Raw genomic sequence first — 24,168 nt, 5'->3', positions numbered from 1 at the left:
GCATCCTGACTGGTTGCATCACTGCCTGGTATGGCAACTGCTTGGCCTCCGACCGCAAGGCACTACAGAGGGTGGTGCGTACGGCCAAGAACATCACCGGGGCCAAGCTTCCTGGCATCCAGGACCTCTATATCAGGCGGTGTCAGAGGAAGGCACAAAAAATTGTCAAAGACTCCAGCCACCCTAGTCAAAGACTGTTCTCTCTGCTACCGCACGGCAAGCTGTACCTGAGTGCCAAGTCTAGGTCCAAGAGGCTTCTAAACAGCTTCTACCCCCAATCCAAAAGACTCCTGAACACCTAATCAAATGGCTACCCAGACTATTTGCATTGCCCCCCTTACGCCACTGCTACTCTATTATTATCTATGCATAGTCACTTTAATAATTCTACCTAAATGTACATATTACCTCAATTACCTCGACTAACCTGTACCCCCGCACATTGACACTGTACCAGTACCCCCTGTATATAGTCTCGCTATTGTTTTTTTACTGCTGCTCTTTAACTACTTGTTACTTTTATTTCTTATTCTTATTCATATTTTTTTTTACCTGCATTGTTGGTTAGGTGCTTGTAAGTAAGCATTTCACTGTAAGGTCTACACCTATATATATATTCGGCGCATGTGACAAATACAATTTGATTGGAATTAAGAAATATTGAAATATTAGGACGAGCAATGTCCGGAGTATAAATATATACACTATACAGTGGGGCAAAAAAGTGTTTAGTCAGCCACCAATTGTGGAAGTTCTCCCCCTTAAAAAGATGAGAGAGGCCTGTAATTTTCATCATAGGTACACTTCAACTAATTACAGGCCTCTCTCATCTTTTTAAGGGGGAGAACTTGCACAATTGGTGGCTTACTAAATACTTTTTTGCCCCACTGTATATACAAAAGTATGTTGATGCCCCTTCAAATTAGTGGATTAGGCTATTTCAGACACATCATCTGGGGCATCTTTCATTACAATCTATTTAAATTGCTACCTATTTCAGCTTCCATGTAGCCCTCACCCTGAATTAATTTATTGGTTCCTAAGGGTTAGCACATTGTTACATCTTTATGCCAAATGAGACAAAAGGGCACAACAAAACGGTCCAAAGAAAAGCTATTTTGTTTTGGGACCAAGGCAGTTGGTTGCCAGGTGAACCATGAGAAAGTGTAGGCCTCATGTGCAAATAAATCCATGTGCACATACACCAAACCAAGGGCTTCCTCCCTCTTCATCCTGCAACATTGTTTTACAGTAGTTCTATACCAATCCAGACACTCTCCACCCTATTGATCATTTGATTAATTATTTAGCTTGTTGTAAAAAGTTACCTCACCAGACTGGTCGTCGTCATTTAGCTGGTTTCCAGGCTGTCTGTTTGAATTAATTCAAGGGCAGTATTCCCATACAGACGTTTCTATTTAGTGTTCTGGTCCCTAGCTAATAGATGGTGTCCACTCAGTCAGGGAGGGGACAACCATTCAGAGTTATATAAGAAAAGTCTGGATATGAATGCTGATTTAGGGCCTTAACTTATCCATTCAAGCATTGAAGCCTGTTGAAAACCTCCCCTCCTCTTCCTCCTCCACTTAGCCCCTTACGCAACAGTGCTTTGTCTAAGCCTCTGTGAAGCACATGCTCCAGAAGTAGAGGTGTTCTGCTCTGGCTGTACTGTACTATCGTCTCCCGTGTCTCTGCTCCATCTCTCGAATCTTTCACTATGTCTGTCCAGCTGGTCGTAGCTCTCCTAGCTCTAGCTTCTCTGAATGCTGCATCTGCACCGCTCTGTAAAGAACTGGTCAAACCCCTGCTACTGGAGGACCATACTGAGGTAAGTTGTGATCATAGTACTAAACATGATCTTTAGACTTAATGACTACGTCGCAGATGACACTACTCCCTATCCAGAAAACCTACTCTGGGGAAGGTGTCATTTTGAGACACAGCCATTTATTTTACAAATAAGACCTATTTGTGGCAAATGAAAGTGTGATTATTTATTTTGGGACAGTGACAGATGCTGTGAAGTATACATACAGATTTAGGATCTTAATTTTGCCAGTATTGTCATATCAAAAAAATCCTGCAGCAAAAGGATTCAAACATTTAGTCCATAATGTTGCTTGATCACTGGTTCGGCTATTAGCTGGCCAAAAGTAGCCTACATGAAAAGTGCAATACTGTTAATATAACTGTGTTAGTGCGGGTTTTCAGTTAATTTATGTAAATCACAAAGCTCATTTGCATTTCCTGCAGCGTAGGAATATTCTCAGCAACAAAAGAGTGATCAAATTAAGATCATACATTTGTACTACACTACACTCTTAGAAAAAAAGGTGCTATCTAGAACCTTAAAGGGTTCTTCGGCTGTCCCCATAGGAGAACCCTTTTTGGTTACATGTTGAACCCTTTCCATAGAGGGTTCTACATGTAACCAAAAGGGTTCTCCTATGGGGAAACTCAAAGAACCCTTTATTCTAAGAGTGCACCTATTGTTTTTTTTTCAACTTCAAATGGTCCAAGTAGGGTTAAGGATACTGCAATGAAGATGGTTTGAAACTCATGGGTTTTTCCTTGTCTGTGACTGGTAGATCTATGGTAAATGGGTGTATGTGATGGGGTCTACGGATCATTCAGTCTTCCAAAAAGCTTTGGGGACTCTGAAAAGCTCCTGGATAGACCTGTCGGCTACATCGGACCAACAAGTAGTCACACTACGTTGGGGAGACCGCATGTAAGTCTGGTTAGGTTGTGGATATGAATGTGGACTGTAACGAATGTCATTGGGCGTTAAAAAATATTAGGAAAGTATCTGCAATGGTAGACATTTCATTTCACCTTTCTCGGAAAGCAACGAGAATGTCTCAGGTTGGCACCTACTTTATGCTAACAAGTTTTCCTAAATATCTATCAGTGATGGCAAATGCGTTGTGGGTGCAACAAATGCTACCATCTCCGGCACCACCTCCACAGTTCACAGTAAGTGACCCGTGCTCTACTAGCCTGCTCGCCAGATCTGTCTGTGCGTTAGCCAACACCCTCCTATGGCATTATGCCAAATAGGACATCAACAAAGGAGCGAGTTGGCTGAAGCAGAAAGAGACAAATTTGGCAACCAGGCTAGTGCTCTACATCTTAATGATGGAATCATTTAGCTGCTCAATAATAGGGACTTTATCCACTTGCCTATTTATTACGTACATTGTACTGTACCCTGTGCCTTATCAATATACCATGCTATGTCTTCACTTTATGTCATGATGATAAGCCTGTAAAGATTCAAAGAATAAAATACTGTTTCACTTTATTTTAGTTAGATATTTTTCAGGTACTTGGAAATGACATGGTAAAAATTTTGCAACATTGTAACGTTAATGATCTAATAATTATATTGTAGTTTATTTGGTAATCACTAAAACAAGCACCAAAACATAACCTGACATTAGGTATAAGATTTTACCAAATGTGTTGAATTCTGGGAAGTATTAGCTGAAACAGGCCTAAAGAAGTGTTACCAAATGTCCTAATCATAATGGATCATTTTGTAGATCCACAGTTCATTTGTCTGAACACAAAGGTCAGTACCTGGAGACCTGCCATGACTGCCTGCTATGGTCAGACACCTCTCGTAATGGAGACATCACTGGCAGATACCTACTCCTGTTTAGTAAGTCCACTCAATCAATCAATTTGAGTACACTCCCAAACTAGCCTGGACCCATCTGGATGTGCTTTAACCGACTCCTAACTGCTGTGTTGGTTCAGTGTCATGACCAAAATGTATGGCATGACAATGATAATCAGAGTTTGTTTAAGCACATACAGATCTGGGATGAAGCTAGCCCCAAGCGGGCCCCACTCATGTTGATATGTTGACTCCCCACTGATGTTGATAAATAGTAGCAGTGTACAGTTGTGGCCAAAAGTTTTGAGAATTAAACAAATATTAATTTTCACAAAGTCTGCTGCCTCAGTTTGTATGATGGCAATTTGCATATACTCCAGAATGTTATGAAGAGTGGTCAGATGAATTGCAATTAATTGCAAAGTCCCTCTTTGCCATGCAAATTAGCTGAATCCCCAAAAAACATTTCCACTGCATTTCAGCCCTGCCACAAAAGGACCAGCTGACATCATGTCAGTGATTCTCTCGTTAACACAGGCGTGAGTGTTGACGAGGACAAGGCTGGAGATCACTCTGTCATGCTGATTGAGTTCGAATAACAGACTGGAAGGTTCAAAAGGAGGGTGGTGCTTGGAATCACTGTTCTTCCTCTGTCAATCATGGTTACCTGCAAGGAAACATGTGCCGTCATCATTGCTTTGCAAAAAAGGGCTTCACGGGCAAGGATATTGCTGCCAGTAAGATTGCACCTAAATCAACCATTTATCAGATCATCAAGAACTTCAAGGAGAGCGGTTCAAGTGTTGTGAAGAAGGCTTCAGGGAGCCCAAGAAAGTCCAGCAAGCGCCAAGACCGTCTCCTAAAGTTGATTCAGCTGCGGGATCGGGGCATCACCAGTACAGAGCTTGCTCAGGAATGGCAGCAGGCAGGTGTGAGTGCATCTGCACGCACAGTGAGGTGAAGGCTTTTGGAGGATGGCCTGGTGTCAAGAAGGGCAGCAAAGAAGCCACTTCTCTCCAGGAAAAACAACAGGGACAGACTGATATTCTGCAAAAGGTACAGGGATTGGACTGCTGAGGACTGGGGTAAAGTCATTTTCTCTGATGAATCCCCTTTCCGATTGTTTGGGGCATCCGGAAAAAAGCTTGTCCGGAGAAGACAAGGTGAGCGCTACCATCAGTCCTGTGTCATGCCAACAGTAAAGCATCCTGAGACCATTCATGTGTGGGGTTGCTTCTCAGCCAAGGGAGTGGGCTCACTCACAATTTTGCCTAAGAACACAGCCATGAATAAAGAATGGTACCAACACATCCTCCGAGAGCAACTTCTCACAACCATCCAGGAACAGTTTGGTGACGAACAGTGCCTTTTCCAGCATGATGGAGCACCTTGCCATAAGGCAAAAGTGATAACTAAGTGGCTCGGGGAACAGAACATCGGTATTTTGGGTCCATGGCCAGGAACCTCCCCAGACCTTAATTCCATTGAGAATTTGTGGTCAATCCTCAAGAGGCGGGTGGACAAACAAAACCCCACAAATTCTGACAAACTCCAAGCATTGATTATGCAAGAATGGGCTGCCACCAGTCAGGATGTGGCCCAAAAGTTAATTGACAGCATGCCAGGGCAGATTGCAGAGGTCTTGAAAAAGAAGGGTCAACACTGCAAATATTGACTCTTTGCATCAACTTCATGTAATTGTCAATAAAAGCCTTTGACACTTATGAAATGCTTGTAATTATACGTGAATACTCCATAGTAACATCTGACAAAAATATCTAAAGACACTGAGGCAGCAGACTTTGTAAAAATTAATATTTGTGTCATTCTCAAAACTTTTGGCCACGACTGTAGGCAGGCTGTACTCCAGACAGGGCATTGTGAAAGTTGACCCTACATCGATAAGGTGTTGAAACAGTATATTTCTGTCAAAGGGGTCACTATTTCAGTAACCAGCGAGTTCAACGCATTGTTTTGAAAGACAATGGAAGAAGAGCTTTTTGTTGTCTGTTACTAGCCCTAATAGAGTTCACAAGCAAGTTACTGTTTGGACAGCTTACCAGCCTCCCTCCCCCCTCTCTTTCAGCAAGGTCAGGGAAAATGGATGCCACATACCTGGACACCTATAAGAACCAGGCAGAGTGCCTGAACTTCCCAGAGAAACACCACACCTATGATGGAGAAACAGGTCAGCGATTCTCTTCGCGCCTCATCTATTTTTCTGTTATAGATGCTGAAAAATCAATAAAAGGTTAAGCTTGTCTAAATTGTCACTGTGTTTGAGGGGAATTGAATCATATGAGCATTCACAAGTACCTCTCTAACTGTATCTTGAGCAGACAGAGGAAAAAACTATGGCCATTCCATGGTCAGGGTCTAGTTCCATAGCAATATACAGGCTCAACTTGTTTTCGGCACCTTTAAGATCTAAGTTGAAATTACTGCAAAGACCAATGGCCATTATCACAGACCCAGCACGGGCGAACTACGGTCTGTGTCATAACTAGAGGTCTACCGATTATGATTTTTCAACGCCGATACCGATTATTGGAGGACCAAAAAAAGCTGATACCGATTAATCAGCCGATTTAAAAAAAAATTTATTTGTAATAATGACAATTACAATAATACTGAATGAACACTTTTTAAAAACTTTATATAATACATCAATATTATCAATTTAGCCTCAAATAAATAATGAAACATGTTCAATTTGGTTTAAATAATGCAAAAACAAAGAGTTAGAGAAGAAAGTAAAAGTTCAATATGTGCCATGTAAAAAAGCTAAGTTTTAAGTTCCTTGCTCAGAACATGAGAACATATGAAAGCTGGTGGTTCTTTTTAACATGAATCTTCAATATTCCCAGGTAAGAAGTTTTAGGTTGTAGTTATTATAGGAATTATAGGACTATTTCTCTCTACACGATTTGTATTTCATATACCTTTGACTATTGGATGTTCTTATAGGCAGTTTAGTATTGCTAGTGTAACAGTGTAGCTCCCGTTCCTCTCCTCGCCCCTACCTGGGCTCGAACCAGGAACACATCGGTTACACCAGCCACCCTCGAAGCAGCGTTACCCATGCAGAGCAAGGGGAACAACCACTCCAAGTCTCAGAGCGAGTGACATTTGAAACGCTATTAGCGCGCACCCCGCTAACTAGCTAGCCATTTCACATCGGTTACACCAGCCTAATCTCGGGAGTTGATAGGCTTGAAGTCATAAACAGCTCAATGCTTGAAGCACAGCGAAGAGCTGCTTGCAAAACGCACGAAAGTGCTGTTTGAATGAATGCTTACGAGCCTGCTGGTGCCTACCACCGCTCAGTCAGACTGCTCTATCAAATCATAGACTTAATTATAACATAATAACACATAGAAATACGAGCCTTAGGTAATTAATATGGTCGAATCCGGAAACTATCATCTCGAAAACAAGACGTTTACTCTTTCAGTGAAATACGGAACCTTTCCGTATTTTATCTAACGGGTGGCATCCCTAAGTCTAAATATTCCTGTTACATTGCACAACCTTCAATGTTATGTCATAATTACGTAAAATTCTGGCAAATTAGGCGGCCCAAACTGTTGCATATACACTGACTCTGCGTGCAATGAACGCAAGAGAAGAGACACAATTTCACCTGGTTAATATTGCCTGCTAACCTGGATTTCTTTTAGCTAAATATGCAGGTTTAAAAATATATACTTCTGTGTATTGATTTTAAGAAATGCATTGATGTTTATGGTTAGGTACAGTCGTGCAACGATTGGGCTTTTTTCGCAAATGCGCTTTTGTTAAATCATCCCGTTTGGCGAAGTTGGCTGTCTTTGTTAGGAAGAAATAGTCTTCACGGTTCGCAACGAGTCATGTTAGCAGGCAATATTAACTAAATATGCAGGTTTAAAAATATATACTTCTGTATTGATTTTAAGAAAGGCATTGATGTTTATGGCTAGGTACACATTGGAGCAACGACAGTCCTTTTTACAAATATGCACCGCATCGATTATATACAACGCAGGACACGCTAGATAAACTAGTAATATCATCAACCATGTGTAGTTAACTAGTGATTATGATTGATTGATTGTTTTTTATAAGATAAGTTTAATGCTAGCTAGCAACTTACCGTGGCTTCTTACTGCATTCGCGTAACAGGCAGTCTCCTCGTGGAGTGCAATGTAATCAGGTGGTTAGAGCATTGGACTAGTTAACTGTAAGGTTGCAAGATTGAATCCCCGAGCTGACAAGGTAAAAATCTGTCATTCTGCCCCTGAACAAGGCCCCACCCACCGTTCCTAGGCCGTCATTGAAAATAAGAATGTGTTCTTAACTGACTTGCCTAGTTAAAAAGGATAAATAAAGGTGTAAAAAATAAAAATAAAATCGGCCAAATCGGTGTCCAAAAATACCGATTTCCAATTGTTATGAAAACTTGAAATCGGCCCTAATTAATCGGCCATTCCGATTAATCGGTCAACCTCTTGTCATAACCATGCAAAACCACAAGGGGGAGACATTACAAGCATAATAAAAATGCTGTGTCCTTTTTGTTATCTACATATAAAGCATCCTTGTTTTCCTGTGGTAATGACGCATAGCTGAGAGCAAGTATGGCCTGAATTCTAGAGGATATGCAATTTAGTCAGGAAATGGCAATAAAACAAACTTCCTCTGTGACACTGAGGGTTAGTAGATACATGTTTGTATCTAATCTTTACATCCTCTTTATTTCAGAGCTGTGCCCTGATGACAACGAGAAGATGGTGGATGAGGATACTATGGAAGAGAAGCCGACTACAGAGGAAGAGAAGACTATAGTGGAGGAGGCGACTACGGAGGAGAAGCCGACTTCAGAGGAAGAGAAGACTACGGAGAAGAATCCGACTACAGAGGAAGAGAAGACTACGGAGAAGAATCCGACTACAGAGGAAGAGAAGACTACAGAGAAGAATCCGACTACAGAGGAAGAGAAGACTACGGAGAAGAATCTGACTACAGAGGAAGAGAAGACTACAGAGAAGAATCCGACTACAGAGGAAGAGAAGACTACGGAGAAGAATGCGACTACAGAGGAAGAGAAGACTATGGATTGAACAAAACAACCAGATCCTCACTATTGTGCCCAACATCTCTTTAGTGGAACTTTGATCCCAGAACTATCTAACCAAATATGACATGTACTTTCATTCACTTTAAATCATGTCTTACATACACAAGGAGAGTGATATGACCATGTAATGATAAAAAAATGCTAATGTTTTTACCGTGAATGTTTTCATGTCTTTTTACTGTTTCTTTGATAGTCACAGTGATAACAGTTCAATATAACTGCCCAAACAGACATTTAAATAAAGACATTCAAACTCATTTTGTAACTAATTCCATTGAAGTAATAAGATCTGAATAAAATGTAACATTGGTTATACAATGTAAAACTTCCTGTACACGTCTACGTTAGCGGGGAGTTAAGAAATCAGACAACCGCAAACTACTTTCATACTTAACTTGAAATGTGTAGAGACAGCCACTGTAAACTATTCATGTTAATACTGTGGTTTTGAGACACTGCATGTCAAAATGGACTATTTCTTAAACGTTTATATAGAGCGCATAGTAATATACAGGTAACTGCCAAAACAAAGGAAACAGCAACATTAAGGCATAACGTTTGGCATAGATTCTACAACTGCCTGGAACTCTATTGGAGGGATGCGACACCATTCTTCCATGAGAAATTCCGTAATTTGGGGTTTTGTTGATTGTGGTAGAAAACACTGTCTCAGGCACCGCTCCAGAATCTCCCATAAGTGTTCAGTTGGGTTGAGATCTGGTGACAGACCGCAAAGGCATATGGTTTACATCATTTTCATGCCCATCAAACCATTGTGACCACTCGTGCTCTGGATGGGGGCATTGCCATGGTAGCCAAAATAATGGTATGCCCAATATTTTTATATATGACACTAAGCATGACGGGATATTAATTGCTTACTTAACACAGGAACCACACCTGTGTGGAAGCACCTGCTTCAATATAATTTATATTCCTCATTTACTCATGTTTTTCCATTATTTTGGCAGTTACCTGTACATTTTCATGAACTACATTTGGAAAGTATTCAGACCCATTGACTTTTTCCACATTTTGTTACGTTACAGCCTTACTCTAAAATGGATTTTTAAAAATCTTCAATCTACACAAAATACCTCATAATGACAAAGTAAAAACAGTTTTAGACATTTTTGCAAAATGTATATGTATTTTTTTCTTCAATATCACATTTACATAAGTATTCTGAACCTTTACTCTGTACTTTGTTAAAGCACCTTTGGCAGCGATTACAGCCTCAAGTCTTCTTGGGTAGGACGCTACAAGCTTGGCATACCTGTATTTGGGGAGTTTCTCCCATTCTTCTCTGCAGATCCTGTCAAGATATGTCAGGTTGGATGGGGAGCTATTTTCAGGTCTGGGAGCTATTTTCAGGTCTCTCCAGAGACGTTCGATATGGTTCAAATCCGGGCTCTGGCAGGGTCACTCAAGGACATTCAGACTTGTCCCGAAGCCAATCCTGCGTTGTCTTGGCTGTGTGTTCAGGGTCGTTGTCCTGTTGTAAGATGAACCTTCTCCCCAGTCTGAGGTTCTGAGCTCTCTGGAGCAGGTTTAAGTCAAGGATCTCTCTGTACTTTGCTCTGTTCATCTTTCCCTCGATCCTCACAAGTCTCCCAGTCCCTGCCGCTGAAAAACATCCCCACAGCATGATGCTCCCACCCCATGCTTCACCGTAGGGATGATGCCAGGTTTCCTCCAGACATGACGCTTGGCATTCAGGCCAAAGAGTTCAATCTTGGTTTCATCAAACCAGAGAATCTTGTTCCTCATGGTCCTTGAGGTGCCTTTTGGCAAACTCCAAGCGGGCTGTCATGTGCCTTTTACCGAGGATTGCTTCCGTCTGGCCACTCTACCATAAAGGTCTGATTGGTGGAGTGCTGCATAGATGGTCCTTCTCCCCCGATTGCTCAGTTTGGCCAGGTGACCAGCTCTAGGAAGAGTTTTGGTGGTTCCAAACTTCTTCCATTTAAGAATGATGGAGGCCACTGTGTTCTTGGGGAACTTCATTACCTCAGAAATATTTTGGTACTCTTCCCCAGATCTGTGCCTCGTGACAAACCTGTCTTGGAGCTCTACGGACAATTTCCTCAACATCATGGCTAGTTTTTTTATCTGACATGTACTGTCAACTGTGTGACCTTAAGTGTGTGCCTTTCCAAATCATGTCCAATCAATTAAATTTACCACAGTTGGGACTCCAATCAAGTTGTTGAAACATCTCAAGGATACTCAATGGAAACAGGATGCAACTGAGCTCAATTTCAAGTCAAATAGCAAAGGGTCTGAATATGTAAATAAGGTATCTGTTTTTAATTTTTAATACATCTACCATTTTTTTTTTTGTTGAAAAACCTGTTTTTGCTTTGTGATTATGGGATATTGGGTGTAGATTGATGAGGAAAATCAATTTTAGAATAAGGCTGTAACATAACAAAATATGGAAAAAGTCAAGGGGTCTGATTACTTTCCCAACACACTGTATATGTATAGAGTGCACACTAAACAGTATTATTTTCTAAGGTTACAAAATTATGTGAACTTTCAATAAATTCTATGGTTTTCCCAAAATCCTAGTTGGAGGATTCCCGGATCCCTCCAACCAGGATTTCTGGAAAACCTGGGAATTTATTGATTGTTTCCAGAATTTTGCCTTAAGCATTACTCAATATACAGTATCTGCAGTAACAAAGCATTTATAGATTTGTAAATATCAGTAGACTGGCATTAAAATATGGCTTGACTTAACGCAAACTATGAAAAAACAATTATGACAATCAAAAAAAGAAGTGCAATAAATTCAAGCTCCCTCACTTGACAAGGTGGACAGGGTAAACAGTGGCTGCATCTCAATAGTCTTATGTGGTGTCCTCTCCTTGTCTCCTTACTTTCATCTGCATTGTTCTAAAGGTACTGGACAGGTGAGCGCAAATGCCTGGTAGGCATCCATATGCTGCCTTCATCTATATAATGTCTTAAATCAGTGCAGATGAAGGGAAATAGATGAAGGAGGAGACGAAGACATCCTAGACCAGGGGTTCTCTAACCTTTTTTAGCTCGAGACCCAAATGAGAAATTGACCGTCCTCTAGTGACCAAAATCATCCTCCAAAGACCCACATGAAGAAGAAATAGTGTGTGATTAATAGGGCTGTCAGAGTTAATCAGTTACGTTGGGCCAGAGCAAGAACATGTGGGTATTAGCGGCATGTAGAAAATTCGTCATTGGCTTTGATACTCTGATTGGTTAGAGACGAACCAATCTCTGACGACTTTATTTTGTTCAACACCCCTCATTTTGACGTCACCACAAACGACTTCAACGATGGCAGTCTGACTGAAGTATGTAGTTGAACATAGAGCAGCGGAATAATTCAGTTTGAGTCGTCAGGCAACCAAAATACATAATCTACACTGCTAAAAACAACAATGCGATGTCAAAACAAGTTGACATTGAGGTTAAAGAAAGTGTGCTTTATCAATTTAATGGATTTTGCTTACCGTTACTTTGGACAAAATCACGTTGTCAATATTCTTGTAACGCTTTTTGTATTAGAAGCAATGGTAAATTACAGCTCAATTTTAGATAATTCAGAATTTGCGATTTATCGCAATTAATCACACCAAATTCTGCGATGAACTCGATGAAATGTTTTAGTTTGACAGCCCGAGTGATTATAGATGCAGATCATAACTAGCGACCTACCTCTCACATGCCCAGGGCTCACTTTGGGTAACGACACATAGTTTAAGAAACCCTGCTCTAGACTATCGAGATGCAGCCCTAGATTCTGTTCGAATTCGCAGTCCCAAGGCGTCAGGCCATGAGCTTCCTGTAATGACTGCCCACAGTGCTCTGAATGCTCTCAAGCCTGCTGGTCCTGGTACTGCCTGTCTGAGAGCTTAGCTCTGCTCCTGGCCCAGCCTGTCTGCAGCCCAGCAGAGCTGCCACCTGTCTCTGGCACTGGGACGAACCAAAGTAGTAGATGAGGGGGTCCAGGCAGCAACTAATACTGCCCACACACATGGAGAGCAGGTAGGCCTGGTAGGAGCTGTCGCTGCGTCCGTGGGCCAGCTTGAGGTAGTGCACCAGGAGGATGACGTTGGTGGGGGTGAAGCAAACCACAAACACCACCAGCACTGTCACCGCCATCACCACCGCACGAGACTTCCTGGAGCGGTTCTCCACGTTGGCCGCGGCCAGGGCCTGCACAATACGGACGTAGCACACAGCAGTGAACACCAGAGGGATGAAGAAGAAGATGGAGGAATAAATGGGGAAGAAGTAGAGGTAGTAAGCACGGAGCTTGTCTACATCCTGCACATCGTGGCAGGTGGTGATGCCCACATCCGGGAGGTGGATGGTCTGTTTGGAGAGAAGGAGGGGGGTCACTCCTCCCAAAGCCAACAGCCACATGGCGCCACAGACCACGGCGGCTGTCTGTGGACTACGCCACGTCAGGGAGTCCATGGGGTAGACCACCGCCAGGAAGCGGTCGATGCTGATGCACATCATGAGCAGGACAGAGCAATACATGTTGCAGTAGAAGGCTGCTGTCACCAGGCGACACATGAAGGGGCCATAAACCCAGTTGTTGCCGTGGAAATGGTATGAGATCCTGAAGGGGAGCAGCAGGGCGAAGAGGAGGTCGGCACTGGCCAGGTTCAGCATGTAGATCACTGCCGGCTTCCTCGGACGGATACGACGCACAAACATCACCACGGCAATCAGGTTGAGGGGGACGCTGATAATGAGGACCAGGGTGTAGACTGTGGGGACGAAGGCCGTTGCTAGGCGACCCTGGAGGAAGCTGCGGGCCTCCTCAGAGATGACGATCTTGGTGGAGCGACGAGGGCCGTGATGGCCATGCTCCTGCTTCTTCACTGGCTCCTCGCCCATCCCCGAGCCACTGCCCTCCTGTACATCCAGCCCTATGTAGTCGATGGGCTCATCAGTCACCGACAGGAAGATCCCTGCAAACGTCCTCAGGTTGAGTCTGGAGTCTGAGAGAGACAGACAACAGGAGCTGAGTAAAAATGTATGTGCTCTTCATTATAAAGTGCCTAATGAACGGTGAGATGAGATATAGCATAACATGTAAAGTGGCGGTGCTATAGCGAACATGCCACAGCAAAGACAATCGAGTGTAAGTATAGTCTACTCTGCATGCTGTCCTATCAGGGTCGAGGATAATTAACATACTGAACACAAAAGGTTTGTCATAATTCATTTTCACATCTTTCCATGCGCCCTTTCTGCATGAAAAAACGGCATTGGAAAACCACTGGATATAGCCTACAAGTGGCAGTTTGAGTCAGGGGGTAAATATGTTGAATATACTAACACATTTTTCTAAATTGTGTACAAAGTTTGAAAGAACTTTTCATGTTGAGCTATACGTAGGTGTTCATCGCAATTGTCTTCAAATCCCGTAAAGTTTACATCTTCATTTTCGTAAACATTTTTATGGCGGTAAAAAATAAATGTTCGCCATTGAAACTGCTGTTTTTGTTCATATTTTTAAACATTTTTTAGCCTCGACAATGAGCAACGCAATTGGGCACATTTCAAAACCCAAAGTGCATCGTAAAACTGCTAAAGAGCAGAAGTGTCAATATCTCCTCATAATGTAAAACAAATAATTTCAATGTTTAACTGATCTATGAAAATAAAGACAAAGAAAAAACATCAAGGCATTTTACTTACCATTGTGTGGCACATATGCTGAAGTTTGGAGAGCATAAAGGGCCAACGTCGCAACAATCCAATAAACCATGACTGTAAATTCACTCTTATTCTAAATTGATTTAGCAGGCAAACGTTTCATTAAACTTAAGACAAAGAAAATATTTTAAAATATTTTTTTTGTGAGGGAAACTGCCGTAAGCCTTCTTACAGTCAGCGCAGCACCAAAAGACACATTGGTTTTGAAAAGGCTGACTCCATCAAAAAAAGGGGTCGTAAAAAGCCTCGCCTACTCTCGAGTGATTAATTAATACAGACAGGAGTTAAAACGTGTCTATTGAGTCACGTATACAATCATCTTTATGCCCTGGTCCAAAATGGTTGTAATCTTGGGGTGACACTTATAAAACGAATAATGCTCTATTCTTTCTTTGATCAATCAAGCAATATCCCTTTAAACATCAACATTTCATATAGGTCTGAGTGTATTCGTCTTTAAAACAAAGACCAAGCAAATAATATATATATATATATATATTTATTAAACTTATTAAAACATTAGAAATTATTTAAATGTGTACTGGACGGTACATATGTGTAAAAAGCAGCAAAAGTCTAGAAATACATGTTAATTAATAGACTTTAAAAGATGCACAGCTTCCCAATGTACTGTATGTGGATTAAAAATACACTTATTATTAACCACTTCCAGACAATCCATGCTGGCTACTGTATATATCTGGACAGAAATTGTACTGTCTAAACTCCCATTCTGACTATTAGGCAGTAGTGCATTGTACACATCTTGTTGCAAACATATTTTATTTTTCAGTGACAATAACAATGTTGTCTTTATAGAACTTCTACATATAAAATGTAGATTTCATTACAATATACTTAAAAAAAATATATTCCATGTACAATCTCCCAGTTGAAAACTGAACATAAACAAAATAATGAAACAACAGATATAACATGACAATACAATATCAATCAAATCAGCATCAAATAAAACCAACAACCCTTTGTGTGTGTGTTTGTGGCTCACCAGCCCGCGGTTGTGTGTATGTGAGACATGCTCAATAAACATGCTATAAATTGATACCAAATCATATTCAGTCAGACATACATAACACGTTGCAGACCATTCAAACTTCCTATCCCAATGGCTCCTTTAACAAACATTGCTTTGTCAGAAGGCATACAATCCTTTCACACCCATGTCCTCCTCCCTATCTTTACCCCTCCTCTATATTTGGTTTATTTTCCATAGAACTTCTTGTTGAGGAGGAAGATGAGCAGGTTGACGTTGACTTTGGCCTTGTCAAACATCTTCATCACTGCCACTCCGTCGTACTGAAGTTGGAGCAGGTCCTAGACAGGGACAGAAACAGAGAAAGTCAGACAAGGACCAAGATAGATAGTCAGACAGGGACAACAGACAGTCAACTATCATACTGCAGACAGGGACAGAGACAGACGGTCAGTGACAAATATGCGTCATCGTAATTCCGGGGAAAAGCATTACCTGGAAATGGAGTTGGACCTTTTCCATCTCAACTCCCATAAACTTGGCCTTCACCTCAAAGTCCCCAACTTCCTCACTGGGCGAGATGTCAAACATGACATTTTTGAACCTGAGAGAAAATACAAAAACATGGGATTGAAATAATGAGTCAAAATGAAAATACAGGATACAGAGACTGGATAATAACCAACTCTAGTCCTGCTATTCTCCGCAGGTCACAACGTCAGAGAGACTTGTTTTGGAATAACATTTAAATGTTGAGTGTGAGAAATAGTATGACCAGAAATAGAATGCTTTGAAATCCTTTTTTTTTTGTGTACTTATTTTCTGAAATGCATTGAAGATATTGAGACAAAGTGTAGTGTGTTTAAATGGCTCTAAAGAGGAGATACTAGCTCTCTGACCTAGCCTGGAACTCCCACAGAGTGCAGTGAGGAGCCACAGGAGCTGACTTTGGCTCTCAGCGCCACTCTAGCTGGAACAGCCTGGCCAAAACAGGAAGGACGGGAGTGAGTATTCAGAGAGATGGAGGGAGAGGGGAAAAAGAGAGGGACAGAGTGAAGGAGCGAGTGGGGATAGCACAAAAAAGACAGACAGAGAGAGCGAGAGAGAGCAAGAGATAGACAGAACACGGTGGGCGTCTGTATGGACAATGCCCCTTAATGAGGTTTTCCCCCTTGTCAAATATGGATAACCTACTTCTACCACAATACCCAAGACCTGGTATGGTACCAACTCCCTCAGGATTCAATACCATGTTCACATTAGGTCAACCACACTACCTCTTAAATCACAAAACCCTGGCTGTTCGTTGTAAAAGATTTTATGTTGCAAAACGTTTTCAATTGTAAAACATTTTGCTATGCTTTCAAACGGTTTGTACAAATGAACACGACTCCGGCGCCAGGAAGCTGATGTCCATGCACAATGCTAAGCTAACTAGAACCAGCTGTCCTCCACTCTGCTTCACTCACTGGTTGGTTTGCAGCCCCTCTATCTCCAGGATCACTCCCTTCTCATGCAGCCGGGCTGCCGTGTACTTCAGAGACTGATGCTTCCACTTCTTACTGCCCTTCTCCTCCACCTTCCTGTCCAGCTTGATGGACCGCCGTGCGTTCCTGTGGGGACACACGCCAGATAGGTCACACACACGCATGGAAGTCACTCACACACATATCAAGTTTTGAATGGGACCATGGGCTCTGATCATGACAAGAGCAATGACAATGTAATTCAAAACTAGCCCATATGGCCCCATTCCAAACCAATTCCTCCTCTGTAACCCTAGATCCTTGTTGACTTGCTAGGCCCTGTACAGTGTATGTTTTTAGGTTAACTAAGACTTATGGTTAGTGCCGAGGGGTCCGTTTTGTAGGGGACACTCACTTCCTGTTGAGGTTGTCAAGGCAGGTCCTGATGTAAGTGTCATAGTAGTTGGTCTGGTCCTGATAGAAGGCTGTCTTTGAGTTGAGCGCACTCAGTGTCTGTTGGAGCTTCACTAGCTCTGCCTTCCTCCTCTGTCTGTAACGCCTCTGGTAACGAATGTCCTGTCAATCACACACAGAAGGGACGTGATTGGTTAGATGGGTTTTCTGCAACAAACTCTGAAGGCCATCAGTGTGTGTGTTTGCGCTTGTGTGTGTGTTTGTGTACCTTGGAGATGTCGTTGATGAGATCCTGGTACTTGTTGCCAGTGGTGACGAGGCCAGCCTGCTCCAGGGTTCGGAGATTGCGGAGGATCTTCCTCTTCTTCTGCTCTAGAGGCAGCTGTCTGTCCTCCAGCACTGCCTGGCTGCTCTTCAGCCCCTCTGGGGCCTGGGCGTCCTGCACTGCACGCAGCTCCACCACCTTAGCATGCTCACGCTCCTGGACCACAGCACAAGTAGGAAGAGAGACAGACAAAGACAGACAGGAAAGTTAGCATGACTGCTCTTTTCCACTCCTGCATGGCACAAAGGGCATAGCATGGAAATCAAACCACTTTAATAGAGAAGTATCTGAGGTGTGGGGTGCTGGGCTGGTTTAGGGGTCATGATTATGCCGTCACCTGGCGGCCAGAGGCTGGGGTCTCCAGGGTCTCTGGGAGAGTGTCTCCTGGCTGGATCCTGATCACATCCATTATCAGCTTCTTAGTTCTGACAGAGACAGAGACAGACAGAAAGAGAAAACATCACCTAGGTTGCATCGCAAATGTGCATCACATCCACTATTCTCTATGTAGTGCAATACTTTTGACAACAGCCCCAGGTCATGATCAAAAGTAATGCACCTTATCATACACAGATAATATACTGTACAGACCAGGGCACTGACTAGGTTTCAATATTTTACCGGTATTTTACAAATGCTCCATCCCGAGAATAAGCCACTTTTCTCCCGGGTAACCTGGTATTTCACAGCAAAACCGGAAGTGTCATTCAAAAGCATTATAAAGTATATAAATAGGTCTATAGGAGGCCCATAGATGTACATTACATGACCAAAAGTATGCTTGTCGAACATTTCATTCCAAAATCACTGCCATTAATATTGAGTTGGTCCCCCATTGCTGCTATAACAGCCTCCACTTTTCAGGGAAGGCTTTCCACTAGACGTTGGAACATTGGAAGCAAGTCCCCGTGGCATTCAGCCACAAGAGCATTAGTGAGGTCGGGCACTAATGTGGGGGCTTTAGGCCTGGCTCGCAGTCGGCGTTCTAATTCATCCCAAAGGTGTTCGATGGGGTTGAGGTCAAGGCTCTGTACAGGCCAGTCAAGTTCTTCCACACCGATGTCGACAAACCATTTCTGTATGGACCTCGCTTTGTGCATGGGGGAATTGCCATGCTGAAACAGGAAAGGACCTTGCCTAAAGTGTTGCAACAAAGTTGGAAGCACAGAATCGTCTAGAATATCATTGTATGCTGTAGCATTAAGATTTCCCTTCACTGGAACTAAGGGGCTAACCCCAGACTATTATTCCTCCTCCACCAAACTTTACAATTGGCACTATGCATTGGGGCAGGTAGCGTTCTCCTGGCATCTGTCAAACCGAGAGTTGTCTGTCGGACTGCCAGATGAAGCGTGATTCATCCCTCCAGAGAACGTGTTTCCACTGCTCCAGAGTCCAATGGCAGCGAGCTTTACACCACGCCAGCCGACGCTTGGCATTGCGCATGATGATCTTAGGCTTGTGTGCGGCTGCTCGGTCACAGAAACCCATTTCATGAAGCTCCCAACAAACAGTTATTTTGCTGACTTTGCTTCCAGAGATCATGTGGAACTCAGAGAGTGTTGCAACTGAAGACAGATGATTTTTACGCGCTTCGAGCTTTAGCACTCGGCGGTCCCGTTCTGTGAGCTTGTGTGTCTTACCACTTTGTTGCTGATCTGTTGTGCTCCTAGACATTTCCACTTCACAATAACAGCACTTACAGTTGACCGGGGAAGCTCTAGCAGGGCAGAAATTTGACAAACTTATTTGTTGGAAAGGTGGCACCTTATGACGGTGCCACGTTGAAAGTCACGGAGCTCTTCAATAAGGCCATTCTACTGCGAATGGTTGTCGATGGAGATTGCATGGCTGTGTGCTCGATTTTATACACCCGTCTGCAACGTGTGCGGCTGAAATAGCCAAATCCACTAATTTGAAAGGGTGTCCATATAAACTCAGCAAAAAAAGAAACTTCCCTTTTTTAGGACCCTGTCTTTCAAAAATAATTAGTAAAAATCCAAATAACTCCACAGATCTTCATTGTAAAGGGTTTAAACACTGTTTCCCATGCTTGTTCAATGAACAATAAACAATTAATGAACATGGATGAAAAGGGTGCCCAAATTAAACTGCCTGCTACTCAGGCCCAGAAGCTAGGATATGCATATTGTTAGTAGATTTGGATAGAAAACACTCTAAAGTTTCCAAAACTGTTAAAATAATGTATGTGAGTATAACAGAACTGATATGGCAGGCGAAAACCTGAGGAAAATCCATCCAGGAAGTGGGAAATCTGAGGTTTGTAGTTTTTCAAGTGATTGCCTATCCAATATACTGTGTCTATGGGGTCAGATTGCACTTCCTACGGCTTCCACTAGATGTCAACAGTCTTTAGAATGTTGTTTCAGGCTTTTATTGTGAAAGGGGAGAGAATAAGAGCTGTTTGAATCAAGAATCTGGCTGAAAGCCTTTAGTCATGCACGCGGCCGTGAGCACGAGCTCCGTTCCCTTTCATTTCTCAAGACAAAGGAATTGTCCGGTTGGAATATTATTGAAGATTTATGATAAAAACATCCTAAAGATTGATTCTATACATCGTTTGACATGTTACTACGAACTGTAATGGAACTATTTTGACTTTTCATCTGGACTTAGTGCCCGCGCATTGTGCATTTGGATTACAGGACTAAACGCGCAAACAAAAAGGAGGTATTTGGACATAAAGATGAACTTTATCGAACAAAACGAACATTTGTTGTTTTAACATGGAGACCTGGGAGTGCCATCAGATGAAGATCAAAGGTAAGTGATTCATTTTAAGGCTATTTCTGACACCTCTCCTTGGCTGGAAAATGGCTGTATGGTTTTTGTGGCTAGGCGCTGACCTAACATAATCGCGTCGTGTGCTTTTGCCGTAAAGCCTTTTTGAAATCTGACACAGTGGTTGCATTAAGTAGAAGTTTATCTTTAATCGTATGTTAAACACTTGTATCTTAGATCAATGTTTATGATGAGTATTTATGTAATTTGATGTGGCTCTCTGCACTTTCACCGAATGTTTGTTTGAGACAATGCATTTCTGAACATAACGCGCCAATTTCAAATGAGGGTTTTGGACATAAAGATTAACTTTATCGAACAAAACACACATTTGTCTAACATGGAGTCCTGGGAGTGCCATCTGATGAAGATCATCAAAGGTTAGTGATTAATTTAATCGCTATGTCTGACTTTTGTGAGCCCTCTCCTTGGCTGGAAAATGGCTGTATGGTTTTCTGTGACTAGGCACTGACCTAACATAATCGCATGGTGTGCTTTCGCAGTAAAGCCTTTTTGAAAACGGACACTGTAGTTGGATTTACAAGAAGTTCATCTTTATAATGGTGTATAATACTTGTATGTTTGAGGAATTTTAATTATGGGATTTCTGTTGTTTTGAATTTGGCGCTCTGCAATTTCACTGGCTGTTGTCGAGGTGGGACGCTACCGTCCCACTTGTACCAGAGAGGTTAAGGTCACAGTTATGAAAACTTAGGACACTAAAGATGCCTTTCTACTGACTCTGAAAATCACCAAAAGAAAGATGCCCAGGGTCCCTGCTCATCTGCGTGAACGTGCCTTAGGCATGCTACAAGGAGGCATGAGGACTGCAGATATGGCCAGGGCAATAAATTGCAGTGTCCGTACTGTGAGACGCCTAAGACAGCGCTACAGGGAGACAGGACGCTACAGGGAGACAGCTGATCGTCCTCGCAGCGGCAGACCACGTGTAACACCTGCACAGGGTCGGTACACCCGAACATCACACCTGCAGGACAGGTACAGGAAGGCAACAACAACTGCCCGAGTTACACCAGGAACGCACAAGGTTCTCACCAGACATCACCGGCAACAACATCTCCTTTGGGCACAAACCCACCGTCGCTGGACCAGACAGGACTGGCAAAAAGTGCTCTTCACTGACGAGTCGTGGTTTTGTCTCACCAGGGGTGATGGTCGGATTCGCGTTTATCGTCGTTGGAATGGGCATTACACCGAGGCCTGTACTCTGGAGCGGGATCGATTTGGAGGGGGAGGGTCCGTCATAATCTGGGGCGGTGTGTCACAGCATCATCAGACGGAGCTTGTTGTCATTGCAGACAATCTCAACGCTGTGCGTTACAGGAAAGAAATCCTCCTCCCTCATGTGGTACCCTTCCTGCAGGCTCATCCTGACATGACCCTCCAGCATGACAATGCCACCAGCCATACTGCTCGTTCTGTGCGTGATTTCTTGCAAGACAGGAATGTCGGATCTCAATCCCATTGAGCACGTCTGGGACCTGTTGGATCAGAGGGTGAGGGCTAGGGCCATTCCCCCCAGAAATATCCAGGAACTTGCAGGTGCCTTGGTGGAAGAGTGGGGTAACATCTCACAGCAAGAACTGGCAAATCTGGTGCAGTCCATGAGGAGGAGATGCACTGCAGTACTTAATGCAGCTGGTGGCACACCAGATACTGACTTACTTTTGACCCCCCCTTTGTTCAGGGACACATTATTCAATTTCTGTTAGTTACATGTCTGTGGAACCTGTTCAGTTTATGTCTCAATTGGTGAATCTTGTTATGTTCATACAAATATTTACACATGTTAAGTTTGCTGAAAATAAACGCAGTTGACAGTGAGAGGACGTCTCTTTTTTGCTGAGTTTACTTTTGTATATATAAGTGTAGCTAGCTAAATACTCTCCTGGGTAAATAAATGAAACTAGCTCCAGCAGGCTAATCTTTCTGAGTGTGAACAGTATTACCGTATTGTATTATATGGACTGGAATTACACACATCGTTCAAACCATGATAAAGCAGGGAGACAACATGCGATTCTGGTGCAGCACATGCGGCCAACAAAGTTACAAGTATAGGCTAGCGAATTTGAATATAATATGGCATATTTGTATAATTAGTAGGCTGACTCATATTACACCTTTCATAATATTTCCCTTATTGTTATTAGCCTGCCTCCTCTTTCTCTATTGTTGCTTCATTCCTTCCTCACTTTCAACAGCCCGGTTGGAGTTTGCCAAAAGGCACCTAAAGACTCTCAGAGAATGAGAAACAAGATTCTCTGGTCTGATGAAACCAAGATTGAACTCTTTGGCCTGAATGCCAAGCGTCACGTCTGGAGGAAACCTGGCACCATCCCTACTGTGAAGTATGGTGGTGGCAGCATCATGCTGTGAGAATCTTTTCTAAGTGGCAGTTACTGGCAGACTAGTCAGGATCGAGGGAAAGATGAACGGAGCAAAGTACAGAGATTTCCTTGATGATAACCTGCTCCAGAGTGCTCAGGACCTCAGACTGGGACAAGGTTCACCTTCCAACAGGCCAACGACCCTAAGCACACTGCCAAGACAACACAGGAGTGGCTTCGGGACAAGTCTCTGAATGTTCTTTTGTGGCCCTGCCAGAGCCCAGACTTGAACATCTCTGGAGAGACCTGAAAATAGATGTGCAGCGACTCTCCCCATCCGAGAGTCGCTGAATTTGGAGAAACTCCAAATTCAGGTGTGCCAAGCTTGTAGCGTCATACCCAAGAAGACTCAAGGCTGTAATCACTGCCAAAGGTGCTTCAACAAAGTACTGATTAAAGGGTCTGAATACTTATGTAAATGTGATATTTCACTATTTTATTTTTAATACATTTGCAAAAATTTCTAAAAACCTGTTTTTGCTTTGTCATTATGGGGTATTGTATGCAGATTGATGAGGGGGGGGGGGACAATTGAATCCATTGTAGAATAAGGCTGTAACGTAATAGAATGTGGAAAAAGTGAAGGGGTCTGAATACTTTCAAAATACACTGTATAGGGCTATAGTCGGGCTAGAACAGGATAATCTATTTTGGATAGATAAGCGTTGATGATTCATCATGCAGAGACCGTAGAGAAGCCAAATTTATACATTGCATATAATTTAACAGTTCCATATCACGTCATGCTGTTCATATAAATAATTTATTATAATTTATCGGTTTCTCGCAGTTATTCATCCCGGGAAAATGGAGTGGTTTTAGGCAATAAATTCCCGAAAATCTCGGTAACCAGGTTCCCGCCCTTCAACCCTAGCACTGACTGGGTGATTGTATACAATATGTGGGCTTAATGTAATTTTAACAAAACAGTGTAGCTCAAACATTGGCCTCTTATTGGCTAGCTGTTACAGTACGTGACTGCTGTTTTTCAAAGTCTCGTTGATTTGGTTTGAAAATAATTGGCAGTGTGTTGAGCTCTCTAGGTTCTGGGGGAGAGGAAACATTTAGCTGTGTTAACACACAAACGCGTCACTGTCCCATTGACTGACCCTGCAGTAGGACATGACGCCACTCAGTCACACTTCCCATTTCCTGTCCCGGTGCATGCTGGTCCAACACTGGCCAGGACCACAGTGACACACAGAGAGACTGAGACACAACAGAGCCCTAACATGGCTTCTCACCTCAACTACTGTAGGTCAGATGAACAGAGCTGCCATGTATTGTATCATAGGTA

The 24,168-nt window shown here is 42.7% G+C and overlaps 3 protein-coding genes across 9 annotated transcripts in view; 1 reads left to right on the top strand and 2 right to left on the bottom strand.

The window, feature by feature from the left end:
• Positions 1-1,591: 1,591 nt before the first annotated feature.
• On the top strand, positions 1,592-8,995 carry LOC129826474 (300 kDa antigen AG231-like). Of its 2 annotated transcripts, XM_055887240.1 has the most exons (6): positions 1,592-1,828; positions 2,589-2,731; positions 2,912-2,976; positions 3,554-3,664; positions 5,709-5,810; positions 8,363-8,995. In XM_055887240.1, the coding sequence occupies exons 1-6, from the start codon at positions 1,718-1,720 to the stop codon at positions 8,719-8,721; spliced, it is 891 nt and encodes a 296-aa protein (XP_055743215.1). In that variant the 5' UTR covers positions 1,592-1,717; the 3' UTR covers positions 8,722-8,995. The 2 variants fall into 2 exon arrangements, with proteins under 2 accessions (XP_055743215.1, XP_055743216.1); XM_055887241.1 differs by lacking the exon at positions 2,912-2,976 and having other exon boundaries at positions 1,593-1,828; positions 3,546-3,664.
• Positions 8,899-14,675, bottom strand: f2r (coagulation factor II (thrombin) receptor). Its single transcript, XM_055887239.1, has 2 exons — positions 14,442-14,675; positions 8,899-13,738 (listed from the first exon to the last, which is right to left on the bottom strand). Exons 1-2 carry the CDS (start codon positions 14,509-14,511, stop codon positions 12,552-12,554), a joined length of 1,257 nt encoding a protein of 418 aa, XP_055743214.1. The 5' UTR covers positions 14,512-14,675; the 3' UTR covers positions 8,899-12,551.
• A 264-nt stretch (positions 14,676-14,939) lies between these two features.
• Positions 14,940-24,168, bottom strand: part of LOC129826471 (ras GTPase-activating-like protein IQGAP1) — a 96,464-nt gene continuing 87,235 nt past the window's right edge. For 5 of the 6 annotated variants that reach the window (XM_055887233.1, XM_055887234.1, XM_055887235.1 and 2 more), the window contains 6 exons: positions 17,996-18,083; positions 17,602-17,814; positions 17,335-17,495; positions 16,923-17,066; positions 15,949-16,057; positions 14,940-15,794 (listed from right to left, as the gene is read on the bottom strand). In XM_055887233.1, coding sequence (XP_055743208.1) covers positions 15,681-15,794; positions 15,949-16,057; positions 16,923-17,066; positions 17,335-17,495; positions 17,602-17,814; positions 17,996-18,083 — 829 coding nt within the window. In that variant the 3' untranslated portion in view covers positions 14,940-15,680. Of the gene's footprint in view, positions 15,795-15,948; positions 16,058-16,352; positions 16,434-16,922; positions 17,067-17,334; positions 17,496-17,601; positions 17,815-17,995; positions 18,084-24,168 lie in introns of those variants that run through there. The other variant, XR_008755039.1, reaches the window with a different exon arrangement.

The sequence above is a fragment of the Salvelinus fontinalis genome, chromosome 28, assembly GCF_029448725.1.
Source record: "Salvelinus fontinalis isolate EN_2023a chromosome 28, ASM2944872v1, whole genome shotgun sequence".
NCBI classification, from domain to species: Eukaryota; Metazoa; Chordata; class Actinopteri; order Salmoniformes; family Salmonidae; genus Salvelinus; species Salvelinus fontinalis.
This window is presented reverse-complemented; position numbering and strand designations above follow the sequence as displayed.